A 19,570-nucleotide genomic window follows, 5' to 3' on the forward strand; every position below is an offset into this window, starting at 1 on the left:
GTAGTGCTTGAGGTGAGTTGATCTTAGGTTAAGCCTTGGTTCTTGTGATAGAGACTTCACAATTTCTACCCATGGCACGGCAAACAAATGCACCCATGGCACGGCAAACAAATGCATCCAAAGCACATTTTGAACCAATCTTGCATGTCTATGAGGCATCTCCATTACCTGAGTTTGTGAAGTCCCTAAGGTTGGTGGTTACATAGAGCATGCCTAACCCCTGCCTATGCTCCTTTTGAGCTAACACATTTGCAAAAAAAGGGTGAGATCTCTCTTGCCCATGCATCATGGTGGATGTTAGGGAGTCTCTTCTGCCTATCCTCATTTTCAACTAACACTTACAGTGGGGGTGGCATGAGTATGTAATATGTACTTCACCTTCATCTGCGACGTGTGAAAGCCCTCCCCATGAACTTCTACGATGGCAATAGAGATGTGTGTAGACACCCTAAAGTAGTATGGCCGTTAAAAGTAATAGTAGCTAGAAGTAACTCGTGACAGCAGATTTTTCTTGCAGCTCTCCTTCCATAACAACCACAAGAGGAAGCACGCAGAGTAAGCTAGGTTTGAACTCGTATCAGCAGGCCCTGCAGGTGCTTAACAGACAATGGATTTTCTGGTAGTCGAAGAAGCAGGAAGAGACCCGTTGGAGAGGGCAGCCATGGCGCTGGAGGATCTCTACCTGGTCCGTGACACCTTCTTCTCCAGCGATCCATCGGTCAAGAAACTGCGCCTAGAATCTGGGGCATCCCAAGTTGTGGCAATACTGGACAACATACCTCCTGGTATCACAACAACACTCATCCGCCTCTATCACGTATACACGCATGCATGCAGAAACATGCTTATATACATGCATGGTACACACATATACATCATTTTATGGATGTATGCTCATTTATACATTGCATATGTATATGCATGCACGTTGCATACATACGTACAAACAAGGTGTGTATGGATGCATGCATGACATACAATAGTGTATGTATGTATGTATATACATATATGTATCTCTATTACACACTTGCTCATGTACTTTGATGACAAGGGTCATGTACTTTGATGACAAGGGGATGAATTGACATTACATGCACATAGTAGCAATGAAATGCGTTTCACTCCCTAGGAATGAAACTTTTCATACCATAAATGTTTTTTAATATCTTTTCTTTTTCTTTGGTTTTTGGGCCGTGCGACATTTTGGATTGTATACTAAAAAAAAGGCTTGCTAGTGAGAGGATTATTTGTTGATATCCATTCCCATTCTCCCAAATCCCAATGTAAGTATTTGATAGAGCTTCCTCCAACCTACACTCCAGTCTGGAGTTAGGATCCTAGTTCCTATAGGCAATAGGTTGCATGTCTATGGGTGCCAAAGCGTAGCTCTATGAGATTTCCACAAAATGGATAGACCGAAGGTACTCCATTGTCTTAAGGTTTTGGTGGTTTGGATGACTAGACCAATTTGTGGAAACCTCTAGCTAAGCGTGCATTGGCGTGAACACAATTGGGATGGGTGACCTTGGCCTCCCACCCAACATGGTATCAGAGCCATGGGTTGAAGTGTAAACTCTAAACCACTATAGAAGCCAAGTTGAGCCTTTGAGCCACGAAAACATAGACAAGCTCAACCTTTGAGCTATAAAAAAGTGGACAAGTTGGTACCAAGGGGGGTTGTTGAGAAAAGTGGTGCCAAAGTGTAGCACTAGGATATTTTTCACAAAATGGATATAATAGAGGTTCTCCATTGCCTTAAGGTTTTGGGGTCTGGATGGTTAGACCAATTTGTGGAAACCTCCAGTAAAGCGTCCATTGGCGTGAACACAACCGAGATGGGTGAGCTCTCCGGACTTGGGCCCTCACCCAATTTCCAACGTATGGTTCTATTCATTGTTTTAAGTCGAAATAATGTCTATTTCATAGTTTCTATGTTTTATACAACACTCTTGCATAAAATAAGAATCATATATAGTTCTTTTTTGTGAGTTGGTATCCCTCTCCTTGTATGACCGAAATCCCAATGTAGGTATTGTTAGAAATTGTGCATCTCAGTGTATTTATGGGGTTTGCTTATTTTATGGGCTTTGATCATTTTCTCCTATTTTTAGTAAGTCATAGGCAGTCGGTCTGTTTCTAAAGGCAATCGGCTAGTTCACATATGCACTATAAAAGGGGTCTTCTCATATTCACTTGATGTAGTTCATTCCAAGCACAGTTCAACACTACTTGCTGGCTATTGCCATTGTAAAGCTTCATGCTATTATAAAAGGTGGTCTTGTCCATAAGCTCTCTCTCTCCTTTGCTCCCTCTTCTCTCTCTTGTTTTGTCTACGCTTCCGAGTGTGCATGCTCCAACATGGTATCAATCGCTTAGGTACGTGGCTGCCTTGTACTGTTAGCAGTCATCTCCTATCTGCACAATTAGGGCCATTGTTGTGGGTGTGCTCGCCCAGAGCCTTTTCTCATTTTTTCCATTTTCCATGTTTTTTTTCCCCCTATTTTTACTGGTCGTTGGGGGCTGACTGTGCTGGCCGACTGAGCTCTTGTACTACCCGACTTTTCATGTGGTGGCCGACTGGATTTTACGAGTCGTGGACATGTGAGGCAGCCTGTCGGCTGATTTAGAGCTGGCCGACTGGTACCATAGGGTGCTGTAAATATCACTCTTGTCCCCACCTCCTATCTTGTATCGTTTTCATGTGTATATAGCAGAGTTCTCACAAATCTCTCTTGTGCATCTGTGTTTGCTCTTCTGCAGTCAGTTTTGCGTTCAGATTTAGGCTGGTGGTTCACTCCTGAGTGTGCTCTTCTTTTAGCGTATAGTCCTGTTGTGTGTGCTCTCAATTTTCTGTCCCATATTTGTTGCGTATTCCGACATGGTATTAGAGCCCCAGGTGGCTTGAAGCTTGGAGTTATTGGAGAGCTTGCAGGACTGTTGATTTCTCGAAGACCTTGGTGTAACATGCGGAAGCTCTGGGGGTCTTCTTTCACACTCCTGGAAACATACTGATGCAAAACGCAGATATGGAGAGAGAGTAGAGAGAGAGAGAGATATGCTGGAAATTCAGTATATTACTATAGTACAAAAAGGTACTCTTTTATAGCCCTAGGCTGTCTTCATAAAAAGGGTGACAAACACCAAAATTCTGGTCCCCACTTGGACCCCAAGGATCCAATACCTAAAGGATTGAATGGTTACAATGAGGAGCCTCTTTGCCTATTTATAGGCCTTTGGTTTTTCTTGGGGAACTGGCCGACCAGCAGTCGGCCAGACGACTGGATACTAAATCCAACCTGAAGATGCGCCTCCAGCCGCCTCCTGCGAGACAACTCCTGTATCCTTCTTTGGTTCAGCCGACAGCTCCTGTACACAGCCGATAGCATCTCCAAGTCCCCACTTCACACAGTGCTCAATGTCCTAGTCTTTAATCTCTGAGAATGTCCATGGCATATTCATGCACAATGATATCCCCCTCCGCTAAACTTGATGACGGGATTCCAACCTATTCTTGGATGACTGTCATCATCCCACTCTATTCCTAGAGTTCCTCTGTCATCTATCCATCACTGGCAACCCTTTTCTTTGAAAACCCGGCTCGGTCTCCAAAACCACTTTGTCTCAGATTAAGATCTATGCATCTGTTCCCTCCAATCCCCAATCCATTCTTGCCCTGACTCTGAACACTGTCCTGGGGAGGAGATCTAGACACTGTGAAAATATACCCAAAAAAAGCATTTATTCAGCCCAAAAAGGGCCGACTTCTATGCTGACCACTCAAACTCTCATATAAATATGAGGCTCTTCTCATGTTCATAACCACCAACCTACGTGGACTGGGCGCATCTGCGTTTTTCCGCACAGCAGCGTTTACATCGCCTACATCAGGCTGACTTCATCATCTATATCAAGCTTATATCAACGCTTTCATCAGGGTCACTCGAGCTCTGTTAACTGCGTTTTATGGGACAACAGCTCTCTCTTCTTATTCGGAGTCTCACATAGAGCTCCTGCAATTGGACTTCATCTTTTATATTCACATCACCATTGCATGCTGTGTGTTTTACTGTGATCTTTCATATATTTGGTCCTTTGGTCTCTTTTGCCCTCACATGGTATTAGAGCAATCGTGAGCAAAGGGATTGAAGACCTCGAAAGTACACACCATGGATCGTCTACCCTCAATTCCGGAGGATCAGCTTTTCATACCAGATACTGACTCCCCTTATTCTGATATAGATATCACGGAGAATGGAACTCCTAATTCACTGGAGAGTCCTTTTCGAGGTCTTTCATTGGGAGATGACCAGCTGTAAGTGTTGAGGAGAGAAACCTGACAGTCCACCAAGACCAGGCATGGATGAAGGACCTGTCGAGGGTGCTCCATAAGATGGAATCAAGTTTTGGGTACTCTGCATAGGAGGAATACTAGGTTGAGGCACGAAACCTCAAGAGGGCACATAATTGGGAAAAACGCCATTGCCAGAGATGGGTTGGTAAACCACCTGATACCCTGGAATGCTGGGTGGGACCGTAGTGCCAAAGGGCGTCGTGTTAAAAGATAACTGGGATGGGTAGAAACCATATGCAGGACCTAAAAGAGGTGCAGGCAATGATGACTGCATGCCAACACTAGTTGGAAGAGGTATGGGTTGGGAAGGAGGGTTTTGAGTTTGAATTTGTGCAGTATTCCATAACACATTAGGAGTTGGAACAGAAAGTGAACCAGAGGAGAAAACAATGTTACCTCCTTGGACACCAGACGTCGGAGAGTGAGTTATACTCCTAGACCCTCCTATATTAGGGTTCACAAAATGCCAGGGATCGAGGGTACCGTTTGTTGAACCTGTGCCACAGAAGAAGATACCCATGCAGAGTTAGGAATATATGTACTAATAGGCACATACGAACCTGGCGCGTTCACCGACAGGGAAGATGATGGATCTCCGAACGATCGAGGAGGTATGTGTCCTTCCTGAGAAAAGGTCCCATACTGAAGTCTAGTTTGTTGGCTAGAATGAGAAGTAGAGCTCTGTCGTTGAGGCTGAATACCTGGGGTCCAATACTGGCACACTGGCTGTGGGCACCAGCCTTCCTGGACTCCCGCACCATCTTCCTGGACTCCCGCACCATCTTCCTTTCATGTTTCTATGTCCAGAAATGCTTTCACAGAAAAGACTCGTTTTAACGGGTCTAATTATACAACCTGGGCTAATCTTATGGAACAAGTTTTCACTTCCCAAGGTTCCTGGAACCTAGTAAAGGGCCTTGAACCAAAACCCACCTTTCTCTAGTACCTCCTGAAGTCATCAGCCATTGGGAGGCTAGAAATGCCACTGCTATAGTGGAGCTCATGCAAGGCCTCCTGCCCGAGTTTCATTCACAACTCCAGCAGTTTCTCTATGTCTTTGACAGATGGGCACACCTCGCAGAGAGATGCCGCACGTGATCGTATGCATCGCATTGATCTTGAGCATCAAATTCAAATTTTCTCTATCAAAGAAGGGGATGACCTGACTGTCAAAGTTGCTGAATATCGGCGCCCCAACATCGAGTTTGCCACCACTGGCTCTGCCAAGTCCTAGGAAGATCAGGTTATCACTCTTCTAAACAAGTTGCCTCCTAGCTTCTTTTCTTTTGTCACACAGACCATTAGTTTAGAGCCTATGCCTAACCTATATGAGTGTGAATGCCAACTCTTGTGTTTCGCTAGGTTGCATGACCAATTTCATCCCTAGAAGTCATCCTCTCCCTCCACTCAAGAGGGGGCCCTTGTGTCCAATACAACCTCTACTCAAAAAGGACAGCAAGGAAAAGGGATAGAGAACTTAGGAAATCAAGGAAAATCTCCCGGCAACCACACTGATTCCAGAAATCCTCATCTTCGACACTTTCCCCTCATCTTCTCTCATGATCCCTTTTTGGTTTGAGAGGGGGGGTGTGAAAATATACCCAAAACAGGGATTTATTCAGCCCAAAAAAGACCGACTTCTATGCTGGCCGCTCAAACTCTCATATAAATATGAGGCTCTTCTCGTGTTCATAACCACCAACCTATGTGGACTGGGCGCATCTGCATTTTTCCGTGTTGAAATTCGTGGTGCTTATGCTAGATCAAGATGAGTGGAGGAGAGAGACCCAAAAAATACAAGAACAAATCTTGTTTATTAAGTTGCTTATGCATACAACTTGGCCTTTGCACATTACATAATGCCTTCTAGCTTCATCTTTAAATAGGTGAACTAGTGGACCATAAGTCCATTCACACACACATCCTTCTCCTACCCTTTTACATGACCTCAGTCTTTTAATACTCTCCCTCAATACCAACTATGAAAGAGTTGGAATAGGTGGTATTGGACATAGGTTGCCTTTATGTCATTGGGCGTACAAGGTTTAGGAATATAGGTGTTGTTACATTGAGATTTAAAACAAGTGCTCAGTGGAGTTAGAGGTTGATACAAAGTTAGCCTCTGACTCTTTGTTAGGACATTTAGAAGTGAGATGTCCCGTTTGTTTACGCTTGTTACATTTCATCTTGTTGGGATATTTGATCCGACAATTATTTGCAAAATGACCTACCTTTTTGCAATGGGTACACCTTACTTTGCAATGGGTACACCTTACTTTGCTCACTTGATGTGACAAAGCTTGTTCAATATTCAATGGAGTGGTTACACTTGAAGATTCAGCTCCCCCGTTTGGCCTCTTTTCTTCATCAAGACAAGATTGAATGACTCCTTCAAGGGTGGGATTAGGTATGTTCTTCAGGGTGGTGACTAAGATGGGGTACACCTTCTTGACTGCTTTTAACAAAACAGCCACTGCATCATCTTCATCCATTCTCGCATTCACTGATGCAAGTTGAGCCATAAGGCCCTTCAAATGACAGATAAAGGCTCCAATGCCGTCTCTCTCTTTGAGCTCCAAGCTGAAAAATTCAATTTTAAGTGAGATCTTGGAATTCTTACCACGAGCTCCATAGAGCTTGTCAAGCTTATCCCATTTCTCCTTTGCAGTCGGAAGCTGGTCCACATGATGAATAAGAGCCTCATCAAGATGGAGCATGATGATGGCTTGTGCCCTCTCATCATCTTCAATATCTTCAGCCTTAGTTTGATCAATAACCTTAGTGCCGGAAATGAATGGCCAAAAACCTTTGGACATCATCTTATACTTGACAAGAACTTGCCAAGTGTGGAAGCCCTCTCCTGAGAACTTCTTAATTTGGGTGTTTTCCTTTGACATTGGGTATTGAAGGGGTTAATGGGCTGATTTATGAAGAAGAAAACCAGAAAATTTGTGATGTTTTGGCTAAAGTAGAAAGAGAATGGCTTATGAGAGTGCAACAACCCTTAATCAAGCCAAGGACGTTGCATAAAAAGAGATTAAGTTGATGAAGCTTATGGTTTAGCACTTATGGTTTGTGCCCAACCACAAATTTTGATGGAGATGAGCTTCCTTAGTGTCAAAGAACACTTTCTTTGGTGATTAAGATCACCATTAGTGTTTAGCAACACTATTAGTGCTTAAGAGCACATTTTTTAGTGTCTAATGATACTTGCATTGGTGATTAGATGCACCATTAGTGTTTAAGAACACTCTTAGTGCTTAGAAGCACTTTGTAATGGCTCCCCTTGGTTGGATTAGTTGCATCATTAGTGTTTAATAACACTATTAGTGTTCAAGAACACTATTATTAAGCTTTTGAAGAAGCTTTCATGGCAGAACAGGAGCAGCCTGGTTTTTTGACTCCCACGCTCGATTCAGGCCGCCATTAGGGCCGAGATTTGAGATACTAAGCCCTTAGATCATGGGCTTTAAAAGCCCTAACTTGCCTCAAGCCAGTGGTGCCCACAGGCGGCGTATTGCTGTACGACATCAGCACTGCAGAAAAACGGGCGTCGGCCTGCTTAGAGCTCAACGACGCGGCTCAGAGAGATGAAAGCCAGCAATTGCCTGCATGAACCTGAGCGCTCGGAGGTCCTCTTCAACTTCCTAGTTGAAAGCACACCAAGATACGGCCTCCAAAAGCAGCTGGAAGGCCTCCACTGGCTGGGGGTAGATAAGATGCACTCAAGAAACAACTTTTTGACCTAGTCTACACCTTGCAAGTTGCCTAGCTCTAGATACCATGTTGAAATTCGTGGTGCTTATGCTAGATCAAGATGAGTGGAGGAGAGAGACCCAAAAAATACAAGAACAAATCTTGTTTATTAAGTTGCTTATGCATACAACTTGGCCTTTGCACGTTACATAATGCCTTCTAGCTTCACCTTTAAAGAGGTGAGCTAGTGGACTATAAGTCCATTCACACACACACACACCCTGCTCCTACCCTTTTACATGACCTTAGTCTTTTAATATTCCGCACAGCAGCGTTTACATCGCCTACATTAGGCTGACTTCATCATCTACATCAAGCTTATGTCAGCGCTTTCATCAGGGTCACTCCAGCTCTGTTAACTGCGTTTTATGGGACAACAGCTCTCTCTGCTTATTCGGAGTCTCACATAGAGCTCCTGTACTGGACTTCATCTTTTATATTCACATCACCATTGCTTGCTGTGTGTTTTACTCTAATCTTTCATATATTTGGTCCTTTGGTCTCTTTTGTCCTCACAGACACAAGGAGGTCTACATCAGGCTACGGATTTTCCCTTGGCTCAGGAGCTATTTCATGGAGCAACAAGAGACAGCCAACTATTGCCTTGTCGTCTACAGAGGCAGAGTACCAGGCTTGTCTATAGAGGCAGAGTACCAGGCTGCTTGTGGTGCTGCTTGCGAGGTGGTGAGGTTGCAGAGGTTACTTGGCAAGATTGGGTTTCCAGTGTGGAACCCACGGTCAACTAGAGTCACTTTGTTCGTGAGAAGTTTTTTGCTTGTGACATCTTGCTTGTTTATTGTTCAATGGAGAACAATGTGGCGGACCTCTTCATGAAGTCTCTACCTCAGGCTATGCTCTGGCAGCACTCCAGCTCACTGGGGTTGGTTCCACATCCAAGAGCTGAGAGGGGGTGTTAGTTGTCATCTTGTGTCTGTACAATTAGGGCCACTGTTGTGGGTGTTCCCGCCCAGAGCTTTTTCTCATTTTTCCATGTTTTTTTCCCTATTTTTATTGGTCGTGGGGGGCTGACTTGGCTGACTGAGCTCTTGTACTACCCGACTTTTCATGTGCTGGCCGACTGGATTTTACCAGTCGTGGACATGTGAGGCAGCCTGTCGGCTGATTTAGAGCTGGCCGACTAGTGCCATAGGGTGGTATTTAGTGGTATTTAGTGGTATAAATACCACCCTTGTCCCCACCTCCTATCTTGCATCGTTTTCATGTGTATATAGCAGAGTTCTCACACATCTCTCCTGTGCATCTGCGTTTGCTCTTCTGCACTCAGTTCTTCATTTAGATTCAGGCTGGTGGTTCACTCGTGAGTGTGCTCTCTTCTTCAACGCAGAGTCCTGTTGCGTGTGCTCTCAGTTTTCTGTCTCATATCCGCTGCGTATTCCGACATCTACATTGTGAGTTTGATCCTTCCCCCTTGCTGCATTTTCTGGAGTTCACATCAGTGGCTGCGTTTGCTGGAGTTCATAACAGTGGCTGCGTTTTCTGGAGATCAAAACTGTGGCTGCATTTTCTGGAGATCAACATAGTGGTTGTGTTTTCTCATCATAGCTGTGTTTTCTTTCTCCCGGGGGCTTCTCACTTCTGTGTTTTCCTCTTCAGGCTGCCGTGCTCTTGTACTTGGTTAGCAAGCATCAATTGCAAGCTTCTGTTGGCTGCGTTTTGCTTCTACATGCATTTACAGTAGTTGTGTGAGATTTAAGGCTGTTTTTACAGCGTGGACTGCAGTGGAAGGTATTTCTTCATGTGTAGTGCATCTCGACAAGCGGCCCCGACACCTCTGCTTCTTCCCCTTGAAGTTCCCCGGCTTCCCCTCCCTCCAGTTGGGTGTTTCCAGTGAGTTTTTGGTGGACTGTTTTGCTGATGTCTAGCCTCTTTCTCTCTCAGATTTGATTGGGGGTTGATTTGTCCTGGTGCCTCGCTTCGTTGGAGAGTGCTCGAGAGGAGTCTTGGAGTGCTGAGATTTGTGTACTTTGTTGCTGTGGATATGGCTTCCCCTGTACGAACATAGAGCTGTGCTAGGTCACAACCACTCAGTTGGATTTTGATGACCTTAGCTCCCTTCTCTTGGAAGAAGAGTCCAACCTCGTTTCTTAGGGTAGGATGAAGGTGTCGCTTAACCGTTCAGATCAGGCATTTACTTCAGTACAGAAGAAAGGTTGGAGTCATTGCTTCTCATGTGGGAAGAGAGGACTCAGGACATCTGTCCAAGGATTGTTTGTCCAAGAAGAAGGACAAGACCAAGGGCAAGTCTTCATCTTAGACGAAGGGCAAAGACACGACACACGACAGTGATATAGATACTTTCATTACACATCTAGAGCTCCGAGGGCGTTTCCGGCTCAAGAGGACCAAGATGGTGTACTTCTCTAGTATACATGTAGTTTTTCCCATGTGCTTCTAGCCAAAGGAAGCTTGTGGGTGGGGGAGGGGGCTGGTAGGAGCTCCATTTGCTGATGCATGGGAACCGTAAGTCGGAGTTCCAAGCATTATAAATCTGGCAGAACATGGTCATCTTTAGTGTAGTAGAGATTATGGACTGGATTTGTTTCGAGTTCATTGTTCGAGGCTTTTTGGGACATGACGAGTTCACATTCCAGTGTTGGGGATTATGAGCGTGGTGTGTAGAGCAGCTCATCGTCTTATTCTTGGAGTTCACTGCTCATTTGTGTTGGAATTCAGCCAAGCAAAGTTCCTTGCTGTTCGTGGTGGCATTTTGTTTCAAGGAGACAGGTTGGGGGGTGCTCTCTCTCAGGTGATTCCGGTATCTGCAGTACTGGAGGGTCCATGGTTGCATTTTCATCAGCTTATCTTCTTCAGACTCTTGCACACTATGAGCTGCAGAGGGGGTGTTAGAAAATGTGCATCTCAGTGTATTTATGGGGTTTGTCTATTTTATGCGCTTTTATCATTTTCTCCTATTTTTAGTAAGTCATGGGCAATCGGCTTGTTTCTAGAGGCAGTCGGCCAGTTCACATATGCACTATAAAAGGGGTCTTCTCGTATTCACTTGATGTAGTTCATTCCAAGCACAGTTCAACACTACTTGCTAGCTATTGCCATTGTAAAGCTTCATGCTATTATAAAAGGTGATCTTGTCCACAAGCTCTCTCTCCTTTGCTCCCTCTTCTCTCTCTTGTTTTGTCTACACTTTTTCCTGTGCATACTCCAATAGGTATTTCATAGAGCTTCTTCCGGCCTACACTCTAGTTTGGAGTCTTGACCCTAGTCCTTGCAAGGCCACCAACCTGTAGGCAGAAAGTTGCATGTCTATGATTCTATTCATTGTTTTAAGTTTAAATAATGCCTATTTCATAGCTTCTATGTTTTATACAACACTCTTGCATAAAATAAGCATCATATATAGTTTTTTGGGAGTTGGTGCCCCCTTTCTTGTACGACCCTGCACGAAACGTGTTTTGTAAAAGTGGCCAGATGTATGAAACCCATGTGAAATGTTTTATGAAACGCTTGGCAATTATGTATTTGCAATCCTAGATGCAAAAGGCAATGCATTACACCTATCAATAGTCTATCTTCAGGCATAGAGATGTTTGAAGAATCACATGTCTAGTTTATTTTTTGTTGATTATTCTTCAAATAACTGCATTTTCTTTGACATGATGGTAGCCATGTTGATTCTCTCAGCTTGGAGCATGTATGTAGGCATCTCGAGGCTTGAAGAGGGTGATCAAGAAATGGTTCTAATCATAGGAAGATCTCCATCCATATGAGGGGCTTTTTGGACCTTGAGCAATATGTTGATTGCTTCATAAATCCTCCAAGGCAATTCTGTTTGAGAAGAAATGTGGATAGCTATATAGATGTGGTGTTGGGAAGCTCACCTTAAATAGTCATCCATACCAAGTGAGTGCTAGCCAACGAGGAGGTTATGGCTCTGGCAAATGGCCCTCTGGGCCCTCTTAACAGGGTATTCATTCACCTAGTAGCTCTCAGTATTACTCACCAATAGTCTTGGAGGGGAAGGAGGATGAGACTTGACTTGTAGGATGTGCAATCATTGAGAATCAATCTTGGATATTGAGGATTGGTGACATTTTTGATAGGCTTTTTGGGTTAGCCTGTAATTTCAGCCTTATTGACTCGAAGAGTGGATATCACCAGGTACAGATGGTTTTGGAGCATGCGCATCAGACAACTTTTTGACATTTTGAAGTGTTTTTTAGTACCAGCTTTTCAGGCCAAGTACACATGCACAATGATGGATGGCACCTTTGATGATATTTGTGTTTATTTACGGACGAAGTAGGAGCGCAAGGAGTGAGTTTCTTGTAATACTGTTTGGTTAGACTATTTAGGAGGGACAAAGTTAATTGAATTATGGGTGGTATGGTCATAAATCACAAGTACCTTCTTTGATGATATTTATGTCTATTTAAAGAACAAGGGGGGTTACATGTCTAAAAAAATGCCAGATATGTTACTTATATGCATAAAAAGAACTTGGCAACTATGGCCTCTTTGCAGAAAGGGGGAAATTCGGGGCAGCCTGGTTAAGTGCCCAAATTTCAAATCTGAAATTCGCTTATAAATTGGGCAAAATTAAAAAACCAGTTGATGAGGTATGGAGCCGAGTGGAGGGTTGTTTGTATTTGAGCACATAGTTGTGCCATTGCCTAACCTCAAAAAGAAAGAAGCGATCCGATGGTGATATTGTCATGAGTCCAAACATTTCCCAATGTGAAAGGGTTTGGTGGACTCGAGAACGTCTAAATATTTGGAAAGTACAAGCTTTGTGTGTCACATGCGGAAGCTATAGGAGTCTTCTTTGAGCCCTAAACACCTCCTTGGAACAAGCTGATGCAAAACGCGAGAGAGAGAGAGAGAGAGAGAGAGAGAGAGAGAGAGAGAGAGAGCTTTGGCTAGCCATAGGGTGCCCTTGAAAAGGTGGAAAACACCTACCTAATCCTAGTCTATGATCCAATCCCAAGGAGGGATTGAATGATCACAATGATTCTTGGTTAAGCCTATTTATAGGCTTTGGGAACACCACCAATGCCTGCTGATTGCTGTCGGCCCGCGCAAAACACATAATATGTTGTATCTGGCGTCAGCCAACGCAGTAGCACCAACAAATGCCAGCCAAATTGATCCAGCACCCACGAGAAGCCTCTTGGGATTCCCTCTGCCCTGCTTTAGCCCTAAAAGTTATGTTTTTCTTGCTGCCCCTTGTGTGCACGATAAGTCGCGAAGACTTGGGGAAGGATTCGGGATTGAAACTTGCTCTTTTATGGTGGTTTCATACATATTATAAGTTGGGCACCCAATCTTTTATGTGATGTGAAACAAATTGCACACCATTGGGACAAGTGTGTTTTAACATTTGACATGTGGTTTATGGTGGTGTGGACACACATTTGGGGCAAATTTGTGTGAAAGCTCTAGTTTTGGCATCACTTGGTGGTTCTCTATTCCATGGTTAGGGCTCTCTATCCTCCCATGATGAAGAGAAATCAGATGACATGTCCTCCTGTGGTGCCTCCATGACATTAGACATTGAAGATACTCCACCCAGTGCAGAGGGCAAGTGACAAGAGTCCTCTTGAATGACCCCATGATCTGAAGCGATTGTCATCGAAGCCAAAGATTCTCCATTGAGTGCAAAAGGCAACTATGAAGACTCTCCCTTAGAGACCTGGCTGAAAGCTTCCTTTGTTTGTACCTGTGGCCTGATGCAATGAAGCACCGTGGGTCTGTGTTGGATCCGAGAGAAATGAAAAAGTTGATACGTGCACACATGCATCTCCTTCACACTCATTCTCCGGTTCTGAAGAAGCATCCTCCTGAGACTACTCCTCCGGTTCTGAAGAAGCCTCCTCCTCGGATTGCTCCTCCAAGGTCTTCGGACAATCCTTTGCAATGTGCTCGGTGGAGTCACAACAAAAGCACTGTCCAGCAGCCCTCTTAGCATGACACTCTTCAGGGGTGAGGCGAGTCACTGAGGCTCCCCCCCCTTACCGTTCTTGGCCTTTGACTAGCTACCCTTGTCTTTGCTTTGTGTTGCAACTTGCCCCTGTTGTTGAGTCTGCGAGACTTGGAACTCTCCCTCGTCTCAAGGGTTATAGTAAGACGAATGGCCTTTGAAAGATCACGGGGTCGATGTGCACGAATGTTTGCGTGCAAAGATGGTTTCAAACCATCCACAAATCGCTCAACCTTGTTTGACCACCGGACGGTCCTTGGGAGCATTAGCAAAAGCTTCTAGAAACGATCGAGATAGTCGGTTATTGATTCGTCATGTTTTTGCATGAAACACTTCCACTGTTTCTTCAATTTATGCTGGTAATCTACGGGAATAAATTGCTTTAAGATCGCCTTGCGGCAGACATCCTAGCAAGTCATGGAGCGTTGCCTAAGATGGGCTTCCCACCACAAGAGAGTGGTGTTAGAATCGTGCATCTCAGTGTATTTATGGGCTTTACCTATTTTGGGTCTTTTAGCTATTTCTCCTATTTTTTGGAAGTCGTGAGTAGTCGGCTAGTTCACTCCCTTCACTATAAAAGGGGTCTCACATATTCACTTGATGTCATCCAATCCTTGCACATTGTTCAACTCTCTTGCTGGCTATTGCCATTGTAAAGCTGTTTGAACTTTGCTATTATAAAAGGCGATCTTGTCCACAAGCTCTCTCTACTCTCTCTTGTTCAGTTTATGCTTCCGCCTGTGCATTCTCCAACATGGTATCATTTGCTTAGGTTCAGGCTGCTCCATCATATTGCAATCTGCTCACCGTCTTCTTCATTTGTTCCTTGTGTTTGCTTCCATCGCTCCTCCTGGCTGCAGATCTGCATCAACAGTTGCTGCGTTTTCTGTGTACCTTGCTGCATTTTCTGGTCCAGCCATCTTCTTGCTGTCGGCCAGCCCTTATGGCTGTGTTTTGTTCTACATAAGCAAGGTGTGGAGTTGTGGCTGCAAATTCTGCTCCGGCATCAGTTGTTGGTGAGTTTTCTTGCATGTGGTGAGTGGCTCGACATCTTCTTCTTCCTCCACGAGTCCCTGCCCTTCCGGTATGAGGTTTCTGGTGGTTCTGGGAGTGTTTTGCTGCTGTCCAGCCTCTTTCTCTCTCAGATTTGAGAGGGGGCTGATTGGTCCTGGTGCCTTGCTTCATTGGAAAGCAGTTGAGAGGAGTTTTGGAGTGCTGAGGTTTGTGTACTTTGTTGTTGTGGATATGGCTCCCCCCTGGACGAACAAGGATGACAAGTTGAACGGACCCAACTATGGCCATTGGAAGTTGCAAATGCGGATCTGGTTCATCCACAAGGGTTTGTGGGAGATTGTTCAGGGCAGTGAGAAGAAGTCCGAGTGCCCTCAGATCTCTAGGAGGTGGACTTAGGATCAAGAGGATGAATTTCTCACAGAATTACAAGACTGGGAGAATCGTGATTTGAAGGTGCATTTAGTGTTTGTGCGGACCATCATACAGGAGGTCGCATCGGCCCTGCAAACTCTCACCAGTGCTCATCAGGTATGGTCTAAATTGTAGGATCTCTTTGCTTGAGATTCGTCGATGAGGGCAGTTACTTTGCAAGGGTAACTCTACGGTTTGTTATCTCCTGCTGGCAGTTCTATGCAGTCGTTCCTCGTGAAGGCCAAGGTTATCTATGACCAGTTATTGGCGATGGGTGTTGCTTTGTCCTCTGCTTAGATGGTTGCACTTATCCTCACCAAGTTTCCCCCTGAGTATGATGTGGTTTCTCGAGCTTTGAGGTGCCAAGTCACACCACTCAGTTGGATTTTGATGATCTTAGCTCTCTACTCTTGTAGGAAGAGTCCGTCCTCGTCTCACAGGGTAAGATTGAGGTGTCTCTCAATAGTTATGACCAAGCACTTCCACAGTTTAGAAGAAAGGTCGGAGTCGTTGCTTCTCATGTGGGAAGAGAGGAGATCTGTCCAAGGATTGTTTGTCCAAGAAGAAGGACAAGACCAAGGGCAAGTAAAAGGGCAAAGACGACAAATGATAGTGATACAGCTTCCTCTATTATCACATCTAGGGCTCCTAGGGTGCTTCCGGCTCGGGAGGACCAAGATGGTGTACTTCTCTAGTATACATGCAATTCCCTCCATGTGCTTCCAGCTAGAGGAGGTTTGTGGGCGGGAAGGGGGCTGATTACAGCTCCACTTACTGGTGCATGGGAACCGTGATTTGGAGTTCCAAGCATTAGACATCGGCAGGACATGGTTATCTTTGGTGTAGTAGAAATTATGAACTGGATTTGTTCTGAGTTTATTGTTCGAGGATTTTGGGACGTGATGTGTTTTCCGTTCACTGTTGGGGATTATGGGTGCGGTGTGTCCAACAGCTCATCATCTTTTCTTGGAGTTCACTGCACACTTGTGTGGGAATTCGTGGCCAAGCAAAGTTGCTTGTTGTTCATGGTGGCATTTTGTTTCGAGGAAACAGGTTGGCGGGTGCTCTCTCCGAGGTGATTCCTGTATTCGCGGTGTTGGAGGGTTCATGGTTGCATCCTCATCAACTTATCTTCTTCAGACTCTTTCACACTATGAGTTGCAGAGGGGGTGTTAGAATTGTGCATCTTAGTGTATTTATGGGCTTTACCTATTTTGGGTCTTTTAGCTATTTCTCCTATTTTGTGGAAGTCGTGAGCAGTCAGCCAACTCACTCCCTTCACTATAAAAGGGGTCTTTGCTGGCTATTGCCATTGTAAAGCTGTTTGAACTTTGCTATTATAAAAGGTGATCTTGTCCACAAGCTCTCTCTCTCTCTCTCTTGTTCAGTTTATGCTTCTGCCTATGCATTCTCCAACAAGCGGCACCCATCAAAGCTGTACGCACCAAATGGAGCTGAAAAATATTAGAATCAGCTGCTGCCGGTGCCAATGTGGCAATGTGGTAGCCATCTCGTTGGTCCAATTGGTGACGACTTCTCTATCCATCTTCCTGTTGAACTTGGGAGGCTTTAGAAGCTTCCTCACGAGGCATGGAGGAAGAACTTGGCAAACCGGTAGTCCCCCGACGTCGAGCCGATGAAGGCGAGCAGGAATGGTTCAGAGAATTTGGTGGAGAGGGACTGTGCGAAGGAGATCGTCGATGATAGGAATGGTGTCTCTCTGGCCGATTATGCACAGGTGTAGAATGATGATTGTCGGACTCGGCGCAAAGCTCATCCAGTACATCCTTGCTTGCATCCAAAGGAGTGAAAAATCCGTTTCTAGAAAGTTTTGCCACTTTGTCCTCGGAATCGTTGAACACTTGCTCCGAAGCACGGGCCCTTGTAGATTCCAGATCCGGACTACTAGGTGCTCGAGGTGCTGACTCCATCCTATCGAGACGGGAAGATATAGCCTCTATTTTAGCTGCACCCACGTCCATGGATGCCTTCATGTTGAGAAGCAAATCAGTGAGTTGTGAATCCATGACAAATATCAAGTGATCAAGGATTGGGTGAGGGATTTCAGCCTTGCATGATGAGGTAAGGGTCTAGTGGGGCAGGGAAGCACAATCTTAACCTAGGTGCAATGAAGAGAACCCAAATATTCACTTTCCCCAAACCTGAACTTGTGCACTCTAAGTGCTCTACCCTATCTAAGTGATCAAGGACTTGGTGAGGGATTTCAGCCCTGCGTGATGAGGTAAGCGTTTAGTGGGGCAGGGAAGCACAATCTTAACCCAGGTGCAATGAAGAGAACCCAAATATTCACTTTCCCCAAACTTGAACTTGTGCACTCTAAGTGCTCTACCCTATCCAAGCAATCAACACAAATGGGTGCTAGAAAAGAAAAGAAATTTACAGGTTTCCTAGGCTTTGATACGAACTGGAGAACATTTGCGCCTATGTGCTAGGGTTTTCTAGAGGTAGAAAGAAGAGTTCGACAGAATCACACATACAACACACAAGAGTCCTAAACTACTACTCTTTTTTATGTACAAGAAAGAAGTAATAAAGCTGAAATTCAAGTACAAGATGTGGCTGAGAATGAAGATGTCAAATCACAACCCTGTGACCTAATGTACACTCCTTGCTAGCACTTGGCCTATAGAGAAATGTCAGCTCAAAAGGTGTGTTGTTGTTTTAGTATCTCAGCTCAGAAGGTTTAAGTTCTTATTAAGAAGAAGTGTGTGTATGCTTTTGTGTGTGTATGTTTTTTTATTTTTTATTTTTTAAAGTTTCTTTCATTCATGTAATTGTTTTGTTTTGTTTTCTTGTTTTCTTGTTTCTTATTTTTTGTTTTTTTGTTTTGTTTTGTTTCGTTTGTTTGTTTGTTTGTTTTTTTTTTGTTTTGTTTTTTTTTGGTTAATGTCTTAATTAAAAGTCTTCGTTTGATATTATCTTTTGATTTCCTCTCCTTAGTAGCTAGGTTTGTTAGTTTATTTATTTTTGATCTTTCAAATGCTTTGTCTTTGTCTTTGTCCTTCTTCACTATTATTTCCTTCTCAAATCTCTCAATTCGTAAGTTCAGATTTTTCTGTCCTTATGAAGGTATATATATATATATATATATATAGAGAGAGAGAGAGAGAGAGAGAGAGAGAGAGAGAGAGAGAGAGAGAGAGAGAGATGCTTTGTGAAGTCCAACTCTAAAGAAAGCAGATGAATATGACAATTTGGCTACCTACGTATATAAACTATCAACACATACTCTTTTTATGGGTGTTGCATCTTATAGAGAGAAATCACGATAACAAACACTATTTAATCTGCAGGATCTTGAACATTTTGGTGTGTGCAGAGCACAGGAAGCCATCCTCTCGCCGTGCATTGTTTGAGTACTTGAGAGGAAAAGCACTAGATGTGGGTTCTGAATATTGCAAGGAAGCAGAGGACCATCTTTCAAAAGCAGTAGGTTCCACAAACGTGAACTCTCCTTTGCATTTACGTGATTTAACTTTTAGAACTTTTTGTGTCTTACATATACTAAGTACTAGTCCAAATGTTGGCATAGGTGAAGCTGGATCCATCTCTTGCAGATGCCTGGTCGTGTTTGGGGAACTGCTTTTGGAAAAAAGACGACCTCATTGCTGCTAAAAACTGTTTTAATCTTGCCCTAAAAAAGGTGTTTCGTGATAATATGAAATTTAATGCATGCCTACAGTGAACACGAAGTTTCAAAAGGACACAGAGACATTGCTGATACCTCGTGTGTTTGGCAGAGTCCCGACAAGAAAATTCTACGTCAGCTCTCAATGCTGGAGAGACGCATTGCAAAAGGTAACTGGAGGCCCTGCTGTAGCATTTGGGAACTGCAGTTTTGCTTCCTGCTTGGACCTAGTGTTCTCCTTGCATTTTAGAAAGAGTAAGGCCTTGTGGTGAATCATATGGACTCTTTTCTGTTTGGGCATTCAAGACCTACTACAGCAGGAATTGTCTTGGTGTTTTTGGGTAGTATAGTTATTTGTATGAACAGGTCTTCTTTTGTGGTGCCCAGACTGACTTACACTTGGCCAAGACCTGTGGCTTGACTGAGAAGCCTT

General features: G+C 44.2%; 1 protein-coding gene across 1 annotated transcript in view; it reads left to right on the top strand.

The window, feature by feature from the left end:
• Nucleotides 1-237: 237 nt before the first annotated feature.
• Nucleotides 238-19,570, top strand: part of LOC147631233 (uncharacterized) — a 62,857-nt gene continuing 43,524 nt past the window's right edge. The window contains exons 1-4 of the mRNA XM_086809566.1: nucleotides 238-785; nucleotides 18,829-18,938; nucleotides 19,042-19,152; nucleotides 19,250-19,307. Of these exons, the coding sequence (XP_086665692.1) occupies nucleotides 608-785; nucleotides 18,829-18,938; nucleotides 19,042-19,152; nucleotides 19,250-19,307 (457 nt within the window). The 5' untranslated portion in view covers nucleotides 238-607. The remainder of the gene's footprint in view (nucleotides 786-18,828; nucleotides 18,939-19,041; nucleotides 19,153-19,249; nucleotides 19,308-19,570) is intronic.

Source organism: Cibotium barometz, chromosome 15 (assembly GCF_041138505.1).
Source record: "Cibotium barometz isolate CiBa-2024 chromosome 15, ASM4113850v1, whole genome shotgun sequence".
In the NCBI taxonomy this organism is placed as follows: Eukaryota; Viridiplantae; Streptophyta; class Polypodiopsida; order Cyatheales; family Cibotiaceae; genus Cibotium; species Cibotium barometz.